The 21,844-nt window shown below is 34.1% G+C and overlaps 2 protein-coding genes across 5 annotated transcripts in view; one reads left to right on the forward strand and one right to left on the reverse strand.

Annotated features, from left to right (window-relative positions):
- Positions 1 to 5,903, forward strand: part of IMMP1L (IMP1 inner mitochondrial membrane peptidase-like (S. cerevisiae)) — a 49,232-nt gene extending 43,329 nt beyond the window's left edge. For all 3 annotated transcript variants that reach the window (XM_004682957.2, XM_012725693.1, XM_012725692.1), the window contains 2 exons: positions 3,973 to 4,083; positions 4,679 to 5,903. In XM_004682957.2, coding sequence (XP_004683014.1) covers positions 3,973 to 4,083; positions 4,679 to 4,747 — 180 coding nt within the window. In that variant the 3' untranslated portion in view covers positions 4,748 to 5,903. The remainder of the gene's footprint in view (positions 1 to 3,972; positions 4,084 to 4,678) is intronic.
- Positions 5,904 to 5,959: 56 nt separating this feature from the next.
- The window catches only part of DNAJC24 (DnaJ (Hsp40) homolog, subfamily C, member 24), a 33,803-nt gene continuing 17,918 nt past the window's right edge, over positions 5,960 to 21,844 (reverse strand). Inside the window, exons 3-5 of one of the 2 annotated variants that reach the window (XM_004682958.2) lie at positions 19,249 to 19,387; positions 9,381 to 9,449; positions 5,960 to 6,264 (exon numbers count right to left, since the gene is read on the reverse strand). In XM_004682958.2, the coding sequence (XP_004683015.1) occupies positions 6,134 to 6,264; positions 9,381 to 9,449; positions 19,249 to 19,387 (339 nt within the window). In that variant the 3' untranslated portion in view covers positions 5,960 to 6,133. The remainder of the gene's footprint in view (positions 6,265 to 9,380; positions 9,450 to 19,248; positions 19,388 to 21,844) is intronic. The other variant, XM_012725093.1, reaches the window with a different exon arrangement.

Consider the following 21,844-nt stretch of genomic DNA (forward strand, 5'->3'; position numbering starts at 1 on the left):
TCACCTGTCAAATGCAAAGTAGACTTAAGGTACATCAAGAACTTACAGTAGAAAGACAACCCATCTAGAAATGGGTAAAATATTTCAATAGACACATCACATCACAAAATAAGCTTGTTACAGAAATTCAAATGCATATGAAAATGCAAATGAAAAGTCACAGCATACTATCAGTAGCCTAATAGAATAGCAAAAATAAAATTAAATTAAAAAACTAAACTGAGGCCCTACCTGGTGGTGCAGCGGGTGAAAGCACTGCACTGAGAAGCTAAAGCCACTTCCGCATGAGTTCGATTCCTGCCTGCCCTGGAGGTGACCACATGGCGTGGCAAACCTCTCCTGACCCGCCCGCTGCTCCCCTCAGCAGTGTACTTCGTCCATCTGCCGGTTCTGCCCCCCACTCTGTCTCTGGTGAAGCCTTTCACCACCCCCGAGCCTCTGGCCTGTACCCCAGTTTTGTATGTACAAATAAATAAATCTTTAAAAACTAAACTGAAAATACCAAGATTGTGGAGCAACAAGACTTGTACATTACTGTTGGGAGGATAAAATGTTATAATCAAGTTGGTAAACTACAGTTAAGCATACTTAACTCAGAAATTCCACCTATAGGTATTTACTGAAAATAGACTTGAATATGAATCTTAATAGTGCCTTGTAATAATCCCAAAAAGAAACAACTAAAATATCCATTGACAGGTTTATGGATAAATACTGTGATTTATAGTAGACTACTCAGCAGTAAGAAGGAATAACTGATACATTCAACATAGATGTCATAAAAAATTGACAAAAGAAGGCATTGTGAGAAGAACTGACTGTACTGGCACTAACTGCAGGTACCACTACCACCACCCAACCAGGCCTCCTACCTTGTGGGTCCTGGGTTCCTCAACACACCCAATTCCAGCAGGCCGGCAAAGCCTGCAGTGACTCTGGGTCTTACCAGGGAGGATGATATATTGAATTTAGCACTACTGCTGTGCAGGCAGCTGGCAGAATTCAATATAAAATCCAATGGCAGGGGTTTCAGTAGGTTTAAGAGTTGACAATGATCTCTACCAATGGGAAGTCCTTATTATAGGTCCCCCAGATACACTTCATGAGTTTTTAAGGTATACCTCACTTTCCCAAAATACTATCTTCCTCTGTTCTCTATTTGGCAGCCTATTAAAAATGCTGGTTACCCTTATTTTTCTGCCTGTTTTTGTCTATTGCATTTCTCCCCATCTACTGTACAAAGCAATTGCAGCATTTATTTTCATTTCATAATTCTGTCATTATAGTGATTCTTCTAAAAATATTTTGCTAATAATAGTCAAGTTGTTGGCTTTTACTGTATTGAATTATGGCTATAATTCTTTTCTAAAATTGCAGAATGGAAGTTAGACATGAAATATGTACTCTAAGTCTCACTGATGTGAACTTTAAGAAGAAGAAAAACTTGTCTCTGATAACAGAACAAATCACTAGTTGTCTGGGAGCAGATAGAGGCACAGTGGGCTGACTTGAATTGAGGGAGCTTATTCACATGTTTTAAGTATTTTATATCTTGACTGTGGTTGGTATTTACATAGATATGCACATTTTTCAAAATAAGTATCATAACTTAAAAAAAAAATACTACGCTATAAAGTATAACTCTATAAAATGGGTTTTAAAGGTGCACACCTTCACCCCATACCAGAAACAATTGTTTCAAGAGTAGAATAATTTCAAACATGATAGACTTTTTTTTTACTGGGTATCTAATAATTGATAGAAGCAGGTCAATAAAGGTGACTGCTTCAATTTTAAGACTTACACTTAAAGGTGTTTCTGGTTATCAAGAAGCTGTTATTGAAGTTACCATCTGTGAAGAAGTTATTTTCTTGGTTTGTGTGTTTGATACCAAGTGTTGAAGTCCGTGAGATGTAGAGGTTATTCCTTTACTATACAGTTATATAAAGGGAGACATTCAAGACCCCTGAAACCATGGGCTGCACTGAAACCTATGCATACACGTATTTTTCCTGTACATACATACCTGTGGTAAGTCTTAATTTGTAAGTTAGGCGAAGAAAGATTACCAGCAATAACTCATAGTAAAATAGAACAATTTCACAATCTGCTGTTAATAAAAATTATGTAAACATTGTGGGTTTTTTCTCTGAAAGTGTGTTATTCAGACTGGGGTTGACCATGAGTAACTGAAACTACAGAAAATAAAACCACAGAAAGGGAGGACATACATGGACATGCATGTGTATTAGCATGTAGGGACTTCCACTACATAGGAGTTAGCATGCTCCATATTTGAACCTCCATATTTCACAGGTTGTTATAAGGATCAAATTAACTTCTTAAAATTAAAACACCAAAAAGCCATATATACATGCTTTTGCATTACTATTCCTCTCTTTTTTTCCACCCATTGTGCTTCACTGTATATAAATCCACTTATATAGGTGAGCACTAGCTTTGTTATTGCATCTAGAACCTGCAACTGGTTCACCTAATAAATGTGAGTTGATCTTAAATATCTTTGCTATTCTTTTAGCAAACTTAGGTTCTTTCTATACAAATACAGATCGAGTATTTAGATCTAAATGAAAATATTTTGAAGCCTTTGGCAAATATTTCTACATAACATTCTAGAATTATATCATCTAATATAAAATGACATGTTTGTTTAAATTTATTTTTCCAAAAGAAAACAGACTACAAGGAGTTTTTAAGGACAATTAAAATAGTCTTCTGTAACAATGGATATAGCTCACACACCAATACCAAGACTGGACTCTATAAACTATGGAGTTGTGTGACTATGATGTGTCAAGATAGGTTCACTAGTACAACAAATATGCCACTCTGATGGGGGTATCAGTAATAGGAAGCTACGCATGAGTGGGAGCAGAGGGCATATGAGAAATCTCTGTGCTTTTCAGTTGTGCTGTGAACCTAAAACTGCTCCAAAAAGTTTCAAAAAAATAATTTGCAACATGAAAAACTGCAGTCATTTCTTATTAAGCCCAATAGGAACATTTTCTTTCATAGAAGGTTCCTAAGTAAAAGCCAGTCAAAATAATAGTGAAAATACATTTTGGTTTGGTCAATAATTTGTTGGATAACAAAATCTCGTAAAATGCTATTGTAATGATTGTTGTTGGACAATAATTTATAAAGTTTATAGAGTAGATTAATGGGCAAATGTCTCATCAGAGACAGTTCTAAATATGCTTATGATTGTCACTGAGTAAAAAATTAAACTTACATTACTTACCAGTTAATATATAGGACATATATAGGTGACAGGGTTTTTTAATTTAGTAGAAGGTCACCACCATTAATTTACAACTGATGATTTTATAATAGGTCCTTCTAGATTTTGATGGTCATTATTGAAGTATAATGCATGAAAGATATGGCCTGTACAAAAGAAGAACAGGAATCTTAATTAGGAATTTGACAAGTCTGCTCCAATAAAATGATGAGATTATTTGTAATTGATGTCACAATCAATTACCGTTTAGTTCATCATGAGCATTCTAATAGGTCTGGCCTTGGTACTGGCCCCAGGATGTTGCTAGTGAGTGCTGCCCTGCTTATGCTGTTATTGAGACAGGAGGGCACATTTTCAGTCAGCATCCTAATGACCTCTTTTGAAGTCTATTAATTAATGACCCTGTCACAATATTTAAGCTTTATAACTCGAGTTTGGGGGTTTGTGTAACAAATTAATGTTTGGGAACCATATGGCAAAAATGATAGGTCTTTCAAATAGTTGATATTCTAATATTACTTGCACATATTTAGCAAAAGGTAGTTTATTGGGAAAGAATAAAAGCAAAGATGCAAATTACAGGTTGTATATCTACTTTATAAAAGACAACTTTAGGACATTTCTCCCTAATCTGAAAGACATACTTTTTATATAGTACCTTGCTCTTTTATTTTTATTTTTTAAAAGGGCTGTTTTCTTCTTAATTTTAGGTGCCAACAGGTCACGTTTGGTTAGAAGGTGATAATCTACAGAATTCTACAGATTCCAGGTACTATGGACCTATTCCATATGGACTAATAAGAGGACGTATATTTTTTAAGGTATTGTCTTTGGATTAAAATTAGGCTTTCTTTTCTTAGCTGATAAAAAAAATAAACTTTGAAATTACAAGAGAAGTCTAGAGTTAAACTATCTGTAATGTAAGGCTATTACAGCTAATTCAGTTAGTAATTTTCTCACCATAGTGTAGTAAATGTATGAACCTTCGGAAAAATTACTGTTTTCACAGGCTCCTTCTTTTTGTACATGCAGTAAAGATAAAAACAGACATGAATACTAAGGGCTGTTGGATAATTTACAGTATTCTTTACACTTAAACAGATGTTAAATTCAAGTATTTACAGTTAACTCTTATTTGAGGGTAGTAAATAAAATACAGACACATCCACATACTGCAAACATATAATTTCTTATATATTTGAATGTTTCAAACTTTGGAGTGTAAATAGATATGCATATACACAAATGTATATTGTAAAGTCCTAATTTTCATGTAGAAAATTTGTAGCTGGCAGGAGAATGAAGAGGTGTGGAGTTATCTGGCAGAGAGAAAGGGATAAATGAAATAAAAAGGAATTTGATGATGATATAACATCACTTTCATTAATTATCTTCAATCACATTTTGATTTTACAGATATGGCCTCTGAGTGATTTTGGATTTCTACGTGACAGCCCTAATGGCCACAGATTTTCTGATGATTAGCAAGGATTTATTCTTTTGATCTGATTATTGTCTCCAGTTCAAGTGGATTTCTTATTGCTACTAAAACCATGTACTTAATCAACTGTTTTCAGCTTTAGTTATTTTTAATTGGGAAAATAGCCAACACTGTGAAAGCTAAGTAATTACAAATATATGGATACAAATGTAACCCCAGTTAAATCATTTAAATTTTGATAGAGTTAAGGTATTTTTGGGGGGGAAATCTGGATGACTACCTCACTGAATTTTTGGTTTTATAGGTACAATGAAAGTCATCTCCCCTTGCATATGGTTCATACTTTAGCGACATTTACATGTCAGGTGATGGTGTCATTTTTTAAGTCCAATCCAAAAATAAATATCAGTTTGTTCTAATAAAAAGTTGTGATGTCACGTGTTTTGTTTACTCATCTGAAATATAATAGTTTAAATGACCCCCCCAAATTCAAGAATTTAAAACTCTTTAAATATGTACTCAACATTGTACATAAAATATGAACTATATAGAAAAATAAAGCTTTAAGTCTATTAACGTCATTAAATATGTTATAAAAATCTGCTTCAAACAATACATTGGTTTCTTATTCACAAGTACAGTCATTGCTACTCTATTTTAATACTTTTGAATAAACATACTATACCTGCTTCAAATTAATTTTTCTAAGCTACCATTTCCTAAATCACATTTAAAGTTGGGGATAATAGTGCTGAAGAGTTGTTCCCACTAATATAGCCACATGAAGATTTTAAATACAAAGCTAGGGTTAGAGTCAAGTCTTCTGACTCTAAAACTATCTTTCTTAGAGCTGCCACTTGCCTTCTTTATTTTAACTTTGAAATAATCCCATGAAAATCCCTGTCTACCCTTTATTATGGGAGAATTAGGTTTATGTTATTCACAAAAACTATAATTTACTTCTAGTGACCTGAGAATTTGAAATCAGTATATAGTAGGCATACAGCGAGAAACATCATGTATTACATGAAAACTGTAGTAACTATACAGGAATCTATAATAATTCTTATGATCCATTTAAGGAGAGGAAATATACTTATTTAAAAAAAAAATTCTAATTTTGTACCAAGGAAAAAACGAACCAAACACAAGTTCTCAGATGGGCATTTATGCACTGTAGGCTATTGTTCATGTCCCCTCCCCCACCCCCACCCCCATTGGTGAGCTGTAAGATATAAATACAAAAATAGAAAAAACTGAAAAGAATTTTCCTTTGTTTAACAATCTCATTTTTTTTTTACAAATAATATGAGCAAGCAGAAAAAAATCCTGCTTCTTACCAACTTTATACATGGCTGGATGTACAAAGTTGGAATGGACTTTTCTCACTGTCTATATTCAAAGTGAAAGGAACCACTTAGTGAACAAGTTCAGCTATCATGAAGTAGTTCTACAATTAGTGAACACGTATCACAAGAAACCAAAGTAATTTCTTCTGCTTCCTCCTTGGAAACACTGTATGTTCCACCGCATCGGCAACTGAGAGAAAAAGAATGATCATCTGCAAAGAAAACAAAAGAACACTTTAAGTGCATACAAGTAACTACTAATACTCTTTTAAAAATGCTGTTTACACACACAAATGTAAAGCAAAATTTAAAAAAACCCTGAAAAATAAATAGGATGTAGTAAGAAAGAACTCAAGAAAATATTGTCAACGGGGGTAGTGTTTCTAAAAATTATCTACTGAAGAATCTTTATCTGCCCAGGAGATGAGACAAAGCTAAGAAAGTACCTGAGAGAAGAGCTGAGGTTAAGAATTCTAAAATTTCTGTGAAATCTTCTGTTTTCTCAAAACTCATAAATTTTACATTCTTTTCAATAAGGCATTTGTCAAAAATACTACAATGGAGGTAAAATGAAAACAGTGCTACTGTCATACTCTAGCTGTTTTATTGGTAGGAAGAATGCTTTTGTCTAGATTATATCCTTTTAAGAGAAAGCAGCTAATGACCTTTTATCAATCTCTGATAGACTGGTCAATTTTACTATCACTGTGCAATGACTGTCAAAAATAACTACTAATCACACCATTTTAAGTGTTTTCATAGTTTTTAGACATAAAAATTAAGTCTCAAAAGACTAGATTTTCTAAATCAAATATATTCAATTGTCAAACTTCATTTTTTAACACATACATAAATGAAAGAGAAACGAAGAGAAAAAAGCAAGAGGAGGAAGAAGAAAAAGTAAACTTTTATAATTGCTTTCTAATTAACTTCACCTTGGAAAAGTTAGTAACCAAATAATTAAGTAACCAAATAATTTTTAAAAAATTTCTGCTATTAGCTTAAAAAACATGTACTCATTCACTCAAGCTTCCTTTTTATTTTTCACCACAATGCCTTTCTTTCCATTAAAATAATTTCATCTTGAATTTAAAAATGCTAACATCTTCCTTATCTAAGCTAACATACATACATGTAGGACAGCATATTTCCACAGTGAAAAGTCATAGTATTAAATTAAGAGAGTACACATACCCTAATCATTCATATTCTTAAGCTAACTCTCTTGTTCTTTTACTACCTCAGTGAATGGCAAGAGACACTTTGAAGTGATGTGGACTCAGTAAATGAGGCAGAGGCCACCACAGGCTACTGTCACAAATGATTCCAAACATTAAAAACGCACATCTAGTCAAATGTCTTTTTATTCTACTATCATTTCACAAAATGATACCATCACGTAAATAATTTTAAGTATACTCAATGAAGACCACAGAATGAAATTACATGACAGAATATCTGCAAGGGAAAAAATTAACTTCCATCTCACAGCAGTTCTTCAGGTATGCCTTTTATATGCAGCATGTACTGCATCGTTTCATACTGTCCTTGGATGGAGAGCCTGACAATTGGGTTATTTTTATCTCTAGGGTTTTACTCATGTCTTGTTGTAGATTTTCACTTGGAAAATGACCAATTAAGGAACCCTCAATTTTTTATGTGTCCAGTTGATCATATTCTTATTTAATTTCATCTGCTGAGACTGTTCTCTTCAATTGCAAGGAACAATTCAAAATTGCAAATTCAATTGCAAAACTTACATGGCTGGATTTTAAATATTCCTGCAAGAATAATGGCATGCAGCTGCTCAGTATTTTCTCTCACAAGGATAAGGATTATTTCCGGCTTTACAATTATAAAAAGCCCTTAATTTAAATAAGCTTCTAAAGACATCCTATACTTTTAAGATTAACTGTAGCTGCTTATAACTGATTCACTGGTTGTGCCTGGGATTCTTCTGTACCTTCTTTACAGTCAGGGAATCCCAAGGACAGCAAAACACAGTAACTTTTGATGATTTCATGCTGTACATTTCCTTCAATTTCATGGCATTTTCCCTTGTATTAAAAAGCTCACATATTTTTGATGGAACAGATGCTTGAACCACTGATGCCTATTCTTATTTTAAAATGTTATTATACTTTTAAAAGGTTAAGAAGAACAATTTACAAAAACCAGGTTTCACTATTTTCACATTATAGGAACCATTAGTAAACAAAATGTATTTGACCTGTCAACTACTGGAAGAACTAATTTGTCCAGAAGGGGATTGAACACACATACACATAACTGAAAGAGAAGGCGGATAGGCTGTACTTTTAGCTGAGTGGATCTCTATCCCTTTCATGACTTAGAAGCGAAAGTTAGTGTCACTAGTATGTTCACAGCAATAGTTCTTCCTGTTATCTCTGATGAAATTATCACCATCACTAAGAAGCCTAAAAACATAAAACCTCAAGTTTTTCGATCATCCACTGCAAATGAGAATCTACCCTTGGATTTCAATTGAGGGGTTAGCAGCAAAGTGTTCCTTAATCAAAACTTTCAACCAACTTTCATGAGCACTCATAAATTAAGGATTTGCCATTAAAAAAAAATAACCTAGTAAGCTTGGATTCAAGAAAAGTGGTCCGAATCCCCACTCATTAGTAAATTTTTTTATAGATCCATAGGGAATCTGTATTCCAAGTTGACCAGTAAAGTTATAAGGTAAAGTATATGCAAGTATTAGGAAATAATGATTTTCTTTCTTTTCCTAGGGAGCCAAAGAGATGCACAACTTTTGTAGGAAAAGGAAAATTATAAATTTAAAATTCTAGTAATCAGAAAGGGGGAAAGACATAACTTCATGAGGTTTAAGAGGAGTGACAGAATTTTCTTTGCTTTCTAATACACAGGTACATTCAGGCTCCAGACAAGCCTTGGTTATTTCGTATCTATATCAAGAAACAAAAATAAAAATCCTAACAGGAGTTTACCTGAAGTACTAAATAAGGCTGAGAAAAATTAACTTTTTCACATTTTACACAGAGTAAATCAACAACAAGTAGTTTAAAAACAAAAACCTTATGAAACCTTTTGTCTCTAACATCTAATTAGAATAGAAAAATACCTAGAAATGAGTCACAAAGGGAGATATCAATAAAGTTTAGAATGAAATAGAAACACTCTTGTTTAAACAAAACATCACACATATACATAGAAAGCCAAGCTATTATTATTTTTAAGCTTTCCAAGTATCCAATGAGGGTTCATTTATTTCTCTCAGAAATTTCCCCATCTTTTCTTTTTCTTTTAGTATAGGCAACAAAATAAGACAAATTCCAACCTTCATTCCAAGACATTTCTTCAAGATATACTTGAGCATCCACTGGTCCCACATTTCTTAAATCATTTTCTATAAAATACAAAATGATACTTTAACTGTGGAGAATGATGGAAAGGCAACTCCAGCAGTCACTACAATTCAAAAATAACACTGAAAAACTTACCACTTTTGACAACAAGTTTAAGGCAATCTGAGTTCAGCTAACTGAAAGACCCAGAACATACTAGTTTTAGTAATCTTTAGCAGTGAAAATCTACCCCATCTTCTAAAACAATGCAGCATGCAAAACCTTGAAATTGACTGTGATGATTCCTTGTGATCTACTACTGATTTCTATTTTGTGAGAGGAAAAATTTTTGTTTGATAAAATGTTTCTGTAACGAAGAAAAGCAGTGTGGAGTTTAATCTCTGAATCTCAATTGCAACATTTTATTAGTTTTCTAACCTGACACACAATATGTTATCTCTTCCTAACCTATTTTAGAAAGGGTTGGTATGACATGAATTGTGTCTTCTGCAAATTCCTATCTTGAAGGCCTAACTACTCTCCAATATCACAGTATTGGGAGATAAGGCTTTTAGGAGATCATTATGGTTAAATGAAGTCACAAAAGTGGAGTCCTAATTTTACAGAATGGGTAATCCTGAAAGAAAAAAAGGTTCCTGAAGACTCAAGGTACATCCAAATCTTGAAATAGAATACAAGCAACTTCAGGAAAGATTTACTTTAAAATATTTCAATAACCCTTCAACCCATCTGTATAGTGTTGGATGTTCCATCACTGTTTTCTGGGTCCAAGTTTTTCCTAATGGCTGGCAGGTCCAAAGCAGTGTGGAATTTCGCTGAACTGAATAAGAACATGGTCCAGGTAGGAAAAGCATGTACTCTTTCTTAAAACAAATGTACTCTGGGACAAAGAAAGGAACTATAGATGAGAAGCACTTGTCTTTGTTTTTAGAGGCATGCTATACTTCCTGTATGCTTGTATTGTTCTTCTAGAAGTCAATGCTAAAAAGAAACTACTCAAATCCACCCCTACCCCAATGAAATTTCTTTAGCTGTCTCACTAGTCTCTTGTTCACTTGCTGAGAATGCTTTCTTTTGTTCTGTTGTGTGAATGCCTGCAATTTAATTATATTTAATAACTGCCTGTTCAGAATTTATTGGTGAGTTACACAATTTTAAAATAGATGAAAAGATTATACAATATTTTGAACTCACCATAGATTTATATTAAGGTATGTCAAATATTATATTACTTTATATTTACTAGGTACCAACAGTCGATTAAACTGTTCCTAAAATCCAAAGATACAGAAGTCTGTTCAGTGGTCAAGAACAGATCCTCTATTCCCATGTGCCCACTGCAGGGCTTCTGTAGACTTTACCAACATGCTAAGTAGTTTCTGACTACAACAACTGAATTTCTAACTTCTATATGAAGTATACTTGACAACAGATTATTTAGTATCCCTAAGTTTAAAGAAAAAAAAATAACCTAACAGTCTTACAGATGGAGAAAAAAGGCTATTATCATGTTTTAATTTGCTATTCAGGAGGACCAGAGTAGTTTCCTTGAATGGAAGATATACTGGTTTAGACATGAGGAATGGGAGTAACTGGTACTTAGCATTCAATTTAGGAGGAAAATATAAATGATTTACAGTCAAACTGCAGATATTCCAGGGTTATCTTACAAGTAATTTTGATATCAAAGCAATCAGACAAGGGGGTGGTAATGACAAGCTGAATAAGCCCTTAATCTTACCTATCCTGGACACTTGTAACATATTAATTGTAAAAATAGACAGTGAATCTCCATTTATAGAAACCCATTATGGAAGATTTATTTTAAATTAACAAAAAACAGGCCCTCCCTGGTGGTGCAGCGGGTTAAAGCAGAGCACTAAGAAGTTAAAGCCACTTCAGCATGAGTTTGATCCCCGCCCCAGAGGTGACCCACATGGCACAGCAGAACTCTCCTGACCCACCTGCTGCTCCCCTCAGCAGTGTACTTGTCAGTTGGCCTGTTCAGCTCCCCACTCTGTCTCTGGTGAATCCTCTTACCGCCCCACACCTCAGTCCTGCACCCAGTTCTGTATGCAAAAATAAATAAATCTTTAAAAAATAATAACAAATAACTACCCAGAAAAATATAACTGCCATGTGAGTCAGCTTCATATTGTTCTAGATATCTGGAAGCCACTGTTATTCTCATCTAGTCACTATTTCATGTGGAATCTTTCCTGTTATGCTGTTACATTTTTATTGTTTTTTTCTTCTTTAATTACAGGAACTTCACATAAAGAAAAGTTATATTAGCTACCTATTCCTTAGATGAAAGGTTATATCTTATGGTAAAAAGGAAAAGAGTATGAAAGTAATCAGTACTTTACCCAAATCAGGGTTAAAAGGAATATATAAAATTTTCTTTTACTTGTGACTGTCTAAACAGTAATTTTTTGAGCTTATTATTTAATACTATGCATTCATAGTCCAAGTTTTGTGGTGATTCTGGGTTTAAGTCAGTATCTGACACTAAAAAGACCTTACTATATTACTACCCATTGCATGGAATGGAACAAGCAAAATTATTGAGCAGTGTTGGACATGGGGCAGTGAGTGATGACCAACAGTTATAGGAGACTTCGGTGGCTCATTAGGTGGGTGTGTTTACTATGAAAATTCACCAAGCTGTACACTTAGGATCCGTGTACTTCTCTGCACGTATATCCTTTGCATTATACTCATTACACTTCTCTGTATTATACTTCTCTGTGTTACATTTCAGTAAAAAGATTTAAAGGTAGTACACTGAGACAATAATGAAAATTTTTCATAAAAATAAGAAAAGTTAGGGGTGAGAAGTTAAGAGTCTCAAAAAGACTAGGGTGATTAACTGCAGGGAAAACTGAATGCCTTGAGAATTGTTTAATGAGCCTGGAGTGCATACAAGTAAAAGGTAAATCTAAATAGGTGGTGTGTGTGGCCGGGGAGGAGGTGACCAAGATCCTTTGTTGAGAGGCAGGTGTTCAGGGAATGGGGCTAGAGCAACCCCTGCTCCCCCTCCACTATTATTACAAGGAAAGAGCACAAACAAATTAATGTTGTTGTTTTTTAAACAATGATCTCTGCTTGTCCACCATTGTAGTTATAATTAGAAAACTTAATTCATTCCTAGCCCTTAAAGTAACTCACAAGAACCCTGTAATTAGCTTTGATAATTGTCTACTAATCAGGCATGGCAAACCAGATAAGTTCCTTTTCTTTTGAGTATAACATATTAGAAATATTTTTGTTTATTCCCCAATGAAATATTGTAATAGGTATAGGAAAATGTAAATTCTACCTCAAAATTCTCCTGTTAATGTAACATTATTAAAAATGTTGAGAGTTAGAAACTGAGTAAATTAAAGGAACAAGTCCAAGATTTAAATCTGAAATTGTAGCAGAATGGTAAAAAGTGAGTTGGGGGGGAGCGTGGTGGGGGGAGTCTTGCCTTTTACAAAGAAATTGCATTGCCTGGCATTGGTGTACTCTGTTTTGAATCCAATGACATTACACAATTCCTAATTCTTTTGAAGTGTATGGGTTCAAAATTTTTTACATGTTCTAGCAGTAGTAAGGTTCATTCATTCACTCATATCCTGTGTTGTGCTCGCAAGCTTAGCCAAATATACATACAAGAAAAAAATTCAAATTCACATACATATAGAAAGCACATATAAATTCTTGAGGACCATACTGATAAAATCAAATAATTTATGTGGCTACTTGAAAAAGAATCTTTCAACCTTTAGAAGTATAGGCCCTTCTGACCTTGCGTTCTATTGGATTTGTCTGACAACAAGAGGTGAAAGAATTCTGTGGCTCCATTGTCTCAACAGTGGGATCTAAGAAAACACTGGCAGGACTCATCAGAGAGGTTTATGAGCCCGCAATTCAAAGAGATTAAAAGGAAAATCTAGGGAGATTCTTTCACACTGAAGAATAACATTAAATAACGATTAGCAGCTTGGTTCAGTAAAGCTTACTAGAGCTCTCGCTGGGTCATTCACAACTTTCTAAAAGAGGAAAGGTTTTTTTCAGCTCCATTTGGGAATCAAATATTTCTTACTTCTTACAAGACAATAGAATTCCAGTCTTTTAACACTTCCTCCTAATGATAGTAAAATTTCTAAAACAACTCTTTGCAGTTGAAATAATTACACTTCCTAATCCCAAGAAACCTTTTCTAACTGTAGCTGCAATTCAAATAAATAAGCAAAAATAAATAAATAACAGCAACAAAAAGCTATAGAGGGAGGAATTTAATTTTATTCATTATAGCTGAGATTCCTAAAAGTCTCATTCAACCCCATATTGACCAACAGATCAAGTCCATCTGCGGCTCTATCCCTACTATTCATTCATGTGTAGCAGTGTCATGCTACTCAAGTGGTCAAGTCCCCAGAATGCTCTCAGTTAGCATTTAGTCCACTGACTTCTTTTTATGCCTTTAAAAATACTTTAAAGTTTATTTCAAACTGAGGTTATCTGTGTGTTAAGTTAAAAACCAACAGCAGTGTTTTCTAGGTCAAATTGTTGTTTTTCAAAACCAAATAATTTCAACAATCATCTTGTTCTTTAAAATCATGTCAGTATACATAATTCAATTTTTCATGTAGGAACTCACTTAAATGTAATCAGTTTCCTTATCCTGTGCTTGGAACAGTCTCTTCCTTGATAAGAGATTCAGAATTAAGCAACATTTAACTTGAAACCTGCTCATTTAATTATAAACTCTATAATCGTTTTCCCAGATGAAATTAAGAGTGCAAAGCTTTCCATGTTGAAGAAAAATTACAAACTCAGAGTTTAATTATGGACTAGAAGAACTGCAGTGCTTTAATAACTGTGTATAAACCTGATGCTGATGAAAGGTACCAAATGAAACCTTGGAACTGAATTCCATGCTTCATTACAGGACAGGTAAAGCAGCAAGAAGTAGGCCTGACCTTTCGTCTAAGGCTAAAATGGCCTCATTCATGACAATGTGCAAAAATAGCAGGTTGTACACACCTATTCAAAACTATTCAAGCCCAGAACAGTGATAAAGAGTTAGAGAGAATGGCTCTGAATTCCCCTCTATCAATTACTAGCTATGTGACCTTAATCAAATGGTATCTGAACCTTCAAGTCTCTCTGGAATAGATATTAATATCGTCTTCATAAAGGTATTAAACAATGATTATAAGACAATTACCACAGTTCTAGCTCTTATTAAAGACAGCTGTTTTAACTGTTAATGATCACGATACTTGTGTTGATTTCAGACCGTAACAAACTGACTAAATGCCAATCCATTATTAAGGAGTAAAAAGCTTCAAGTACCACAGTGTTAGAAGGCAGCAACTGTTGACCCTGCCTGGATTTCTAAGAATGTTACTAAGTTTGGTATACTTTGCTGATATTGGTCCCATATCAGCAAAGATGACCCATTATTGTTAAAACCAGAGTTTATATAATTAAGCTGTTGAAAATACCAAACACAGAACCAACAGATGGGGAATCACAGAGGAAAAAATAATCAAAATAATTTGTTGCTAAATTCAATGGCTAGAACTGATGGATTAGCATGTCAGGGAAGGCTCTTTGTGGTGAAGTGGGAGGCAAGAGAAGCCAGGAGGATTTAAGCTGGACCTAGGGCAAAGAATAAGTGATGATAAATATAATGGGTAGATGGTCTAAGTAGGGAAAAGAAGTAGAACCCCTAAGTGGATCTGGGGAAAAGAATCATATTAGGTCTGAAATTGGACATGAGGTTAGAAAAGGTAAGCGCTTCTGCCCCATTTAGATTCCAGTGACTGGGTAAATGTTTTGTTGAGGGTGATTATAAAAGTACTTAAACAAGGAAGCGAGCATAAAAAAAGCTAGGCTAGTCAAACTGTAAACAATGTTGGAGAAGGCACGTAGCATGGAAATAATCTGAATGTGTTATAATCTGGGCAGGGACTGTGGTAGCTGTGATAATAAAAACATCACATAAATAAAAATTAAAAAGAAATGTGAACACACATTTCAAATAAATTGTAACTGAACAAAACAGAAGCAATCAGAATATCATATGAAACTAAGATTTCAAGTGTGAGGAAGAAACAAGGAGAAATGACCCAATTTGGTACTGGACCCACAAGTTTTAATTGGTTCAAGTAGAAACTGGGAGAGAGGTTAAAAGTGGCGATAAAAACTTCCTAAAATTCTAAATTTCTACAAAACTCCCAACATGCCCAAATATACGAGAATTTTAATTTTTTTCAGATGTTTTAATATATTTGAAAAGAGCTAAATTTTTATTCAAAATCATGGAGGAAATTGTCATAAATACATTTTCATTGTAAAAAACAGTTATTGCATTCAAATAAGTAACAAATAATGTGAACAGTCACCTTCATGTGAAAATAATGTGGAGCAGAACCTTCTCAGAAATTTTTATCTATACTCTCTTCTTCCTTTCCTCTGAAGAAAATGCCAGTCCCTAACTGTCTAAATGGATTTTCTGCATCATTTCACATACTTACTTTTCCCAGAAACAGTCACCAAAAAAACATGCCCCCTGATGCTTATCTGCAAGTTTTACCTGAAGCACATTTTTTATAGCCAATTTTCAAATTCCTAAAATCAAATGGAAATACTGATATGATCATAAATGGAAACCCTATTTTGATCAGAACAAATATTTTGAAAGGGTCAGTTTTAGCATACAGTTTAACATAAGTCATTAAGCCAGTAATGTCTTATGTCTTTCTTATTAAGTAACCCAAATTCACATTATCTGCACTTAAAAGTATTATTTCTTTTTTTAGGGGATTAATCAATATTTAAGAACAACTTATTTTCCAAGAAAGATTCTTATTTTGAGTTTAAGCAATTATACATAAAAGCTAACTTTCCAATGTCTCATAAAATTCAGAGCCAGCCTGTTTGAGTATTTAAGTACTTGGCAAATTGAGTAGAATGAAGCCTTCACAAAATAATTCACTAATAGAGAATCAAGACACTTAATATAAACTAATACATCAGCAAGGATTTCAGACAGAATTCACTTATTTTTTACAACATTAATTTGATTTCATTTGAAGACAATTTGTTCCTCTTCAGGTCATAGAGAAGTAACTTCACTCATGTTCTGCAGTAGTCTATAAAGCCACAGACACATTAGGTATCTGTGTGAGATATTAGCAAGTTACTATAGCATGAGCCTTCCTGTTGTCCTGAGATGCTTTCTGTTTTATAATGTATTTTAATATATGAGAAAACAATCCACAAGACTTAAACGGCACTAAAATCTAATCAAAAGATATTACAATTGTGAACATTTTGTAAATCCTGGAAAGATGTTCCAAAGTGCTCCTCTGGTTGTCTGAAATGCAAAGCCTAATCTTGAACAACTACATGCTTTTCAAGGGAACATGGGAAGCAACCTTTGGAAACATCCTTACAAATAATAGGGTAAATATACCAACTGGAACTAATTGATTAAATTCACTTGCTAACATTGCTTTCACAATGTATAATATCCAGGAGCTGAATATTACTCATTTTTTAGATTTGCTTTTCTGTAGCCTGATCAACATTGCCTTAAAATGTCAACTAAGTATATTAGATGTGGGAGTAAGGAAGAGGGAAAAAAAAAGGTACTTTAATTTAGGCTATCTGCCCAGGCTTCCCCTTTATTTTAAAAAGAAAAGCATTTGATAAATTCTTTTGTAAAGCAAAGAAATATGGATGTCAGGGGATCCTTTAAATGATCTTTTAAAGAAATAAATGGTTGTGCACAATATCGATGTGGCTTTCATGACAACAGACTATCAAATCTGAGTTGTGAAATACAAGAAGGCATTCGACATCCATCAGCCAATGAAACATCTTCTGCCGCCTTCCCAAGAACTATAGTGCTCAAATTTATTTTATACTGCAAGTTAATGGAGGACAAGAAACAAACAACCTATTGAAAACAAAGTTCTACAAAGAACTATCACCACATGCAAAACAGTTCTGTGTAACAAAGCTATTTCTATGACCTCAGGAACTGACCCAGGAAAAAAGTGCTTTGACCTGATTATAACAAATTCTCTCTTCCTTAGTAACTTATCCTGTTCTTTAACAAATTATCATTCTCAGAGGTTTTCCTTCTATCAAATCCAAATCCTCACTGTTAGAAGTTCAAGTTCATCTCTTTCTTTTGAGGAGTCATTGACTGAAATGGTGATTCAAAAAAAGTGACAACACGAAACTAAGCTCTTACGAAAAATTTAAAAGAAATCTAGTATGGCAAGCTTAATTTGGATGACAGACTAGTATAATCTAAGTGGTAAACAACCTCAATTTGAAACTGAAATAAACTATTCTCACTATTTGGAGCCTTGGGCTACAAAAGGGAACCATTTAGATTGTGGACTGAGGTTTAAAAATATCACGAAGCGTCTTATTTTTAATATCCTCCTATTATGTAGCTCAATTTGGTATCTTCTTGAAAAGCTTACAAAACAAACAGACACCATACAAACTCTAAACAGAGTATCTGCCTCTATATCTGAATCATGAATCAGGTCCAACTTTCACTGTACCTGTTTTGCCTGAACTTGGCAGTGAACTGATCAATGATCTACATACTAGATCCCTTGTGATACAGTGTAGTACATAGCTATTTCCATAAAACCAAAATCCCAGAGCATAAAAGAAATTACCATTAAAAACAAGTGCTCCAGTACTTAAACAAACCACTTACGAAGTCTAGGCATCATAGTACAATGCTTACTAGGGAAAAATTTTACAAGTACAACTTCCTCTGAAAATAAATATGGATATTCTTTCTCTATGTATCATTAGCTCTATCCTATAATGTTGTGCTTTACCAATGAAGTCTTATTTTTCAAATCAAATTCTCATAACGTTACTAGTAGGAACCTTGAAATCATTTTGTGTGGCTTGATGATAGGCCAGTGTAGGGCATGGAAGGAGTCAATAATCAACTACAGAGACAGCAAGCTTTTATCAACACATGCGAGTCAATGCAAGCTGGAATGCTATTGCAGAGTGCAATTGAGTGTTTTCCCCACAGGCTATAACTGATTATTGACTCTCTCCATTAACATGTAGGGTGCATATTGAAGGTTCAAGTAAAAGGCTGAGGGACTCCTATCCCAGGGCCAATGCTGAAAGACAGCCTATCACTTCATGTAACTGCAATCCATGTGTGACAAACCTGACCTACATTTCTCCCTTTCTTTTCCACAAGAGCTTGTCACTGTCTTAAGAAGCAATTTTCTTAAATGCCTATAAGAGATGACTTTTAAAACTGCCTAGAAATGTGCAGTCCTAAAATATCATTTACAGTAATCTCATAAGGAAGTGTTTATCCAGGTGGTAATCATGAAATCTAGACTAAAATATGAACAGAGACAGAAAAGTTGTTATGATGTTATCCTATATAGTATCTTCCTTTTAGAATGTCATTTATACAGCATTCAGTCTTAAAAGTGCTACAATCAAAATTTTAATCAGTACATAATTAAACTTAATAAAAAGTTGTTAAACATATAAAACAAATCTATTAGAATATATAATTAAACATCTTTCATTAGTTATAAAAAGTAGCTTTCACAGCTTTACAAGAAGATACCTCCTAGTAGTTTTGTTAACTTCTCAATAGATACACAATAATCACTAGTAAGAATAGGGCATAATTAAAAACAATGATGGAGAGGAGGCGTACAGAAGACAATAATAACTTGGTGCAAATGCTGGAAAATGCTCCCCACAAATGGCTGCAGACTAAGGTTAAGAGGTGCCAAGGTGCTGTTGCTCCTCACCACAAGTACCTACCAAGGCGCTGCAGGTCATACTCTTTTTTTGTCTCTTCATTCCCTAGAATTTTCCATGCTTGATCAATTTCGATGAACTTCTGTATACATTCCTCCACTGTTCCTGCTGGCACATCTGCACTTTGTTTATCTGGATGATACTGCCAATCAAAAATAAGGGGGGGCAGTGAATAGAGAGGATTGGATGGTGGTAGGTAAATTTAAAAAAGTGTAACTGAGCTTTAGTTAAGAGAGAAGGTAATGAGAAGGTGAAAACTAAGATGCCAAGGCAACCAGACAACAGCGCTGGGCACAGGAGACAACTGCCAGGTTAATTAAACCACTGGAGTAGCTATAAATCCACCAGTGACATGACCTGTCACAACGCGCAAAGACAGCATTTTCTGGATAATTTGCTAATGGAATCACTGGTCTCATGGACAATTTACCTAGAGAGGATGACTAACACAAACAGAAATAGGTACGTGCAGAGGAGCAGGACATGACAAAGAAAGAGCCCACACTATTTAGAGGCTGAAGCTTTCCTTATATAATGTGCTTAGCTGTAGATATCATTACAAATAGACTAGTAGGTTTTTCTTAGGAAATTAGATTATACAATCATTAAAACCCAAACACCTCTCATCTTCTAACTCAACCTGAGTATCTTTTAAAGTTATAAATCCCCAAATAAAAATGTTTACTGAAAACTGGCTATTTATTCTAGGGCAGATTTGTAAGAAAGCACTTGAAAAACTCAATTAAACATTCAAATATAAACTAATTCATTGGTGAATCTTCTCTATATTACCTAAGAAATTTCTGAGATGCTTTTCAATGTCGATTTTTTTTCTTTAATACCATTTGGTCAAAACTAGAAAATCTTATGCCAATTCATCAATTTTCAAATGCTAGTAGAAATGTGACTCACTGGGAACCTTACTTACATTATCCCTTTTTTCCTATGTTCTCTCATCTTCCCAACAGCCCCTAAATGAATAAGGAAAATTATCTAAAATTACAGACATTTCTTAAATAATCTGGGAGTGACAGCAGCAGATATTCTGATATGTAATCCTGACACTTTGAAGAAATAAGGAACCACTTGAGTGTATTCATTTACAATTTTCAACCTATAATTACTCTGAACACTTTATCAAACATATTACAAAACATAATTTTAAAATTTCAGGAATTTCTTTTGAATCAGAATAGTTTCCCCCTTCTTTTCTAATACTTCCCACCCCAATTTTAATAATAAAACAGGCAAATTGTCATATCCATATTTTGACATTAATGTAGTTAGCTCCCATATTCACCCATTAATGGTATAACTGTTTACATTCTTTCATTAACTGTTCTATACACAATGAAAAAGCACAAAAAATTTACAAGCACATGTCATGACTGTTTAACAGGGCTAACCAACTGCTACAATTTGTACCAAGTAACACGTCAAATGACTTCAATTTTCAGTCCAGAATTCAGAACGTATGTAAGTTTGTAATCATGAAATAGACTTTTTGCTTTGACAATGGGTCCATTTTCATGCTGAAATTCTCCCCGCTGATGATCCTCACCAGCAGAGCAAAAGCTATTGCGATATTTTGGCTGCATCAGAACAAATAAACATCTTGCATGCCGGGAGAAAGATTACAGGGCAAACAAAGAGGCTTCCTTTTGGCAAACTGTTCTCTCCTCCTATGCCAACAATATCAACATTTAAATATTTAAACTAATATAAAAATTCAATTAGAGGTCTATCAGTAAAACAGTGGTGTTATTGTTATACACATTATTTTTAAAAAAGATTTATTTATTTATGCATACAGAACTGGGGTACAGGCCAGAGGTGTGGGGTGGGGGGAGGGGGCAAGAAGATTCACCAGAGACAAAGTGGGGAGCAGAACAGTGGGGAGCAGAACAGTGACTGAAATACACTGCTGAGGGAGCAGAGGGTGGGTCAGGAGAGGTCTGTCATGCCTTGTGGGTCACCCCCCTGGTCGGGGATCAAACTCATGTTGCAGTGACTGTGGACTGCTTCATAATGCTGTGCTTTAACTCACTGTGCCACCAGGGAGGGCCCTATTATGTGCATTCTTAACTGTAATTATCTGCAACGAAATTACAAATCCCTAATGTTAGGTTCTGAGACTTTCCAATCCTAAAGTGAATGTTAGTGTATTAAAATCTTAAGCTACTACTCATATTAGAATCTATAAAATGGAAAAAAAACCTGGTAACACCAAATGTTGATAAGGAAAGGGATAACCGAATTTCTTTTGTATGTGTTTCTTATGTGGTCAAGCAATTTTACTTTAGATATTTACCTAAGAGAGAGAAAACATACATAAAAAAAGTATGTCTATAAAAAGTCTTACTAAAAAATGCACGAACAAAACATCACAAACACTAGAATAAAAGTTCTATCAATAGGAGAATAGAGGAGCAAATTATAGCATGTCCAAGAGAATTCTTTCCAACAACAATAACAAAACCAACAACTATGATAGACTCGATAACATAGATCAGTATTTAAAACATTATGTTGAGCAAAAGAAAACAAAAAATCTATTTTATGATTACATTGATATGAAACTCAAACTCAAGCTAAATTA

This window comes from Condylura cristata, unplaced genomic scaffold (genome assembly GCF_000260355.1).
Source record: "Condylura cristata isolate star-nosed mole 26May11 unplaced genomic scaffold, ConCri1.0 scaffold00015, whole genome shotgun sequence".
Classification (NCBI taxonomy): Eukaryota; Metazoa; Chordata; class Mammalia; order Eulipotyphla; family Talpidae; genus Condylura; species Condylura cristata.